At 43.2% G+C, this 5,303-nt stretch overlaps 1 protein-coding gene across 1 annotated transcript; it reads right to left on the bottom strand.

Annotated features, from left to right (window-relative positions):
• Positions 1-3,201: 3,201 nt before the first annotated feature.
• Positions 3,202-4,559, bottom strand: LOC113220593 (putative coiled-coil domain-containing protein 144 N-terminal-like). Its single transcript, XM_026449924.1, has 3 exons — positions 4,149-4,559; positions 3,611-3,684; positions 3,202-3,206 (listed from the first exon to the last, which is right to left on the bottom strand). The coding sequence occupies exons 1-3, from the start codon at positions 4,373-4,375 to the stop codon at positions 3,202-3,204; spliced, it is 306 nt and encodes a 101-aa protein (XP_026305709.1). The 5' UTR covers positions 4,376-4,559.
• Between the last annotated feature and the right edge of the window lie 744 nt (positions 4,560-5,303).

Genomic DNA, 5,303 nt, shown 5'->3' with positions numbered 1-5,303 from the left:
AAATCTGACAATGATATTACAAAAACAGAAAACTCCTTCATGAACATAGATGTAGAAATTTAACCAATTTCTCAAGAAACCAAGATATCCTCCTTTAGGTGAGTGAACAACCTCTGGTACAGCCATGCGATAATGAGCTGTCATGCCATGAGAAGACATGAAGGAACCACAAAGGCATATTACCAAGTGAAAGATGCCAGTCTAAAGGCTACACGCTGTCTGATACCAACTATATGACATTTTGGAAAAGGCAAAACTATAGATACAGTAAAAAAAAGTTGGTGGTTGCCAGGAGCTGGGGAGGGAAGGCGGGAGAAGATGAACAGATGAAGCACAAAGGAGTTTTAAAGCTCTGAAACTACTTTGGATAATACTACAATGATAAATACATGTTCTTATACCTTTGTCCAAATTCACAGAATGTAATACACTGAGACTGAACCCTAATATCAACTATGGACTTTGGGTGATTGTGATTATCAATTCAGGATCATCAATGAGATCAAGTGTACCACTCTGGTGAGGATATTGATAATTGTGGAGGCTATGCACGTGTAGGGGCAGGGAGTACAGGGATAATCTCTGTGCTTTACTTTCAGTTTTGCTGTGAAGCTAAAACTAGTCTAAAAAATAGCCTTGGCCGGGCGTGGTGGCTCAAGCCTGTAATCCCAGCACTTTGGGAGGCCGAGATGGGCAGATCACGAGATTAGGAGATCTAGACCATCCTGGCTAACACGGTGAAATCCCGTCTCTACTAAAAAATACAAAAAACTAGCCGGGCGAGGTGGCAGGCACCTGTAGTCCCAGCTACTCAGGAGGCTGAGGCAGGAGAATGGCATAAACCTGGGAGGCAGAGCTTGCAGTGAGCTGAGATCCGGCCACTGCACTCTAAAAAAAAAAAAAAAAAAAAATACCCTTTTAAAACTTTCTAAATAAAATCTTGGCAAATCCAATGCAATGATATATTAGAAGGATAATACATCATAAACAAGTGGGGTTTATCCCCAAATACAGGGTTGGTTTGACATTAAAACATCAGTTATTCACCACATTAAAAAACTAAAAGAGAAGAACCATATGATCATCTCAGTAGATAGAGGTATTTGATAAAATACAACATTCATTCCTGATTTAAAAATAAAAATCCCTCTCAGTAACCAAAGAATACAAGGGAACGTCATCAGCATGATAAAGAGCATCTCTGATAAACCTACAACTAACATGTGTCATGACGAAAAACTGAATACTTTCCCTGTAAGATCAGGAACGATACAGGAATGTCTCCTTTCACTATGTTAGTCAGCATTGTACTGAAGCCAGAGCAGTTAGGAAAGAAAAGAAAAGGAAAGCTACCTGAGTTGAAAGGAAGAAGTAGAACTGTCTTTATTCACAATCATGATCACATAATAGGGATGGGTAAAATCCAACCTGTGGGGCAGCTTGTTATTTTTGCAAATAAAGTTTTATTGGAATGCAGCTGTGTTTTTTAACATATGTATTGTCTATGGCTCGTCTCATACTACAATAGCAGAGTTGATTGGCTGTGAAAGAAACCATTTTGTCACAAGTTTAAAATATTTACTATGTTTAGTAAGATAACAGTTTGAAAATGAAAAGGTTTGACTACCTTTGGTGTATGGAAAAAAGGTAACTGAATCGAATCTCAATTTTAAATGTTCATAAGCTACTGAGATTGGAAAAGACAGTTCACCAAAGAAGTTACACAGGTGGTAAATAAGCACATACAGGATGCTCAACATTATTAGTCTTTAGAGTAATGCATATTAAAACCATAATAATATGCATAATACACACCCATCAGAATGCTAAAATTTGGAATGGAAAATCAATACAAATACTTTGGAAAACAATTTAGCAGTTTCTTAACAAAGAAATACAAAGGGACAGGAAGAGACTTTTTATGGATGATGAACATGTTAACTCTCTTGATTATGGTGATGGTTTCACATGTGCATGCGATTGTGTATCTTACATACATGCAGTCTATCATGTATCAGTTATACCTCACTGAAGCTATCAACTGCTGGAACAAACATCTAAGACACTAGGTGGGACACAGAGACACAGAAGGGTAAAAATGATGCAGGATAAAGCTAAAGGATTCAGATCTCTAACATTATAGCAATGAGAAGTAGTAGCTGAGTTATAAGCAAAGGAGTAACATGATCAGATCCGAAGTTTTAAAAATATATCATTATGAATGCAGAGTAGACCACGGTTTTAGGAGGTGGGGTATTCAAGAAAACAGTTCTAAGATTCCTAAAATTTCCACAGCATTCCAGGTGGAGAAAAAATGGTAACCTGACATTGGGGGAAGGAATAGGAGAGAAACAGAGTCAATAAAAAGACAGGGAGTGCCACTGACAATGAGAAAAGTACAGTGGAGTTAACATAGCTCTTTGGTGTAGAGTATAAGTTAGTTCTCTTTCTATTTTAACACTGAGCATATTTCTGAGATGAGCTTCACTATCACACATCAGTTCTCAGCAATGTATACACACATTACTGCAGGATACATCAAAAGGCTTTGCATTTATGCAATGGTCCTACCTTTACGCTCCATTCCAAGTTGTTCAATCAGCAACATAAAATTCTCATAAGTAGAGTGAGCCTTTTCAGATGGCCCCACTGAGTCAGCAAAGTCAGCCTCAGGATGTACTTGGTTTTTGACCTATAAGATAAATAACACTGTTTCAAAATGTCCTCGAAAGATTTATAGCATATGCTAAATGTACAGAAGTGGTATTTCTCCTTTTTTTTTTTTTTTTTTTTTTTGATGAGCAAAAACACAGGTACTTCTTTAAAGCAACAGATTGTTCTTAAAAGGTACTGTTATCAACAGCTACTGTTTCTTAATCACTTTTTCTAAGCAAACAGCTTTAGAACAAAACATCCTGTTTTTTTCATTTTACCTTTTAGAATGTGGTTTTTTTCAACATAATATTTTAGATCATTTACTTTTTTACAATACCTTGTTCTTTTCATTAGATGTTTTATCTGCAGGCCTGAAAAAAAGAAAAAAATTCCTTTTTAGAAAAATAGCAAAGATGTAAAATACAAAGAATAATACTATTGTTTTATCATATAAAATATCTGCATTTGTATTACTTCTATTCTTCAAGTGTACAGGTAAATTTTTTTACAGGTAATGTAAAACACGGCAATCTTCTACAATAGACATTAAACTATAAACAGAAACAGCAACATTAAGGGATAAAGAAATTTACTACTAATAATATCATTACAAAGAATTAAATTCAGGTCAAGATTTCTGATAGTAAAACCAAAAGAAAAAAAGGTGTTACCTGCATTATGTGATAAAAATAAATATACCAGGGTCTTCTCATTGTTGTCCTTTTCAATAGAAACAAGCTTTTACGGGCACTAAAACCTATTTGGAAAATATTACTCACATTCTTATATAAGGGAAACCTCTTTTTAATGATGATATTAGTTAGCTTTTTCTTGACTTACTATGCAGGTACTATGCATCATTCTGAGCACTGTCCATGTGTCAAACTCATATAATCCTCATAACAATTCTGTGAGGTCAGTAACACATTAAGTATTTTATAAAAAGGAAACTCACCTCTTTCTGCAACATTATTTGAACTGAACCCCGAGGGCCTAAAGGATAACTTATCATGAAGGTCTTGGCTAAGTCTAGGGTGAGATAAAAAGCATAACAGGCGGAGTTTCACCATGTTGGTCAGGCTGGTCTCGAACTTCTGACCTCGTGATCTGCCCTCCTCGGCCTCCCAAAGTGCTGGGATTACAGGCATGAGCCACTAAGCCCGGTCAACATGATGTTTTTAAGGATGTAAGGAACCTGGGCGATAGTAGAATGTGTCTGCTATATAATAGATTCAGCTTATGTTTGACGAATAAATTGAGAAAATGGATAAAGACAGTGGGGAAGTGCAATATTGTCTAAGAAAACTCCTGTAAAGTAGAGCAACACTTTTGCAATAGTAATAATCATTTATATTTGCTCCCGTCTCACTAAAAGGCCTAGGCACCTGACCCCTCCGAGGTTTCCCCATCCCGGGTGCCATGGGGCCTGCGCGCACCACAAAGCCGGTGTCCCCAACAGGATGACGCGCCCGCCTCCTTCGCCTGGCCATTACCTCTTCTTCCTATCCCTCTTGTCCACGCCAGTATCTCCAGGAGACAGGACGCGCTCCACCCCAGGGACGTCGCCGGACTGGGCAGCTCTGTGGAGCTCACAGAGATCTTCCAGGCGGACGTCGTGCTGGGGCTGGTCAAAGGTGCCCTCATCGTGCTCGCTTTCAATAGCGCTGTTTTTCCACCAGCGCTGGTCCTCCTGGCTCCCGACGCGGGCAGTCTTCCTCATGGAGGAGACTGCGGGCTTCAGAGACAGACCCCTTAGTCCCTCCCCGCTTTTCTCCACCCCAGCAGGCCGTCAGTAGCGAGCTACTACCTCGGCCACAACCTCCCAGGAGGAAAGCCCGCGGTTTCCAATCTATGAAAGGAGCACCGCCAAGCCAGAAATGCCAAGCCAAGTGATCACTGCTTGGCACGCCAAGCGACCACCGCCAAGCTAAGCGACCACCGCCAAGCCAAGCAACCACTGCAAAGCCTCGCGGGTAAGGCCAAGCCAATCCGTTACACACCAGTGCGCCTGCGCGCCGGTGACGTCACTGCACCTGCAGTTCCAGCCTCCCAGGAAAAAACTCCTTGGCCTACAGGTGGCGCTGCAGCTCCGGCGCTGGCCTGGGCTGGCGGATCGTCCCTGGGAGGGTTCGGGATGGCAGCGCTCAGCCTGCCTGTTATGAGTGAGGCCTCACAGCGCCGCCTGCGCACCTGCTCCTCGGTTTGCTGGGTTGAGGGGTGTGGGCCAGTTCCCGCCCCCTGTGCCGCCATCGCTTGGCCGCCCCGGGCTCGGCTACCGCAGCGAAGTTGCCCCGGGATCCGCGCTGCCAGGACGCAAGCGGAGTTGGATGGCTGGGTCAGAGCAGGCTGTCAGTCCAGCGGGAAGGGCCTGCCCGACCCAGCTGTCCGCCCAGCTCCTACTCGGCCTGCGCCCGGAGCCAGGGACCAGCTCTGGACATTTCGCTGCCTTAGGATGGGGCCGAGCAGCCGCTCCCCGCCCTGTGCTGCAGCCGCCACGCGCATCTGCCCAGGGTCCGTGCGGCTGGCGACCCAGGTGGGTCGGGGATCGCCTGGTGCCACCGGGGTTGTTAGCCTCCAGTCCGTCCTGACCCTGCAGCCCGCGAGCACCGGTGAGATTTAAGAAAAGTGACAGCTGGGCGCGGTGGCTC

This window comes from Piliocolobus tephrosceles, unplaced genomic scaffold (assembly GCF_002776525.5).
Source record: "Piliocolobus tephrosceles isolate RC106 unplaced genomic scaffold, ASM277652v3 unscaffolded_5266, whole genome shotgun sequence".
NCBI lineage: Eukaryota > Metazoa > Chordata > Mammalia > Primates > Cercopithecidae > Piliocolobus > Piliocolobus tephrosceles.
This window is presented reverse-complemented; position numbering and strand designations above follow the sequence as displayed.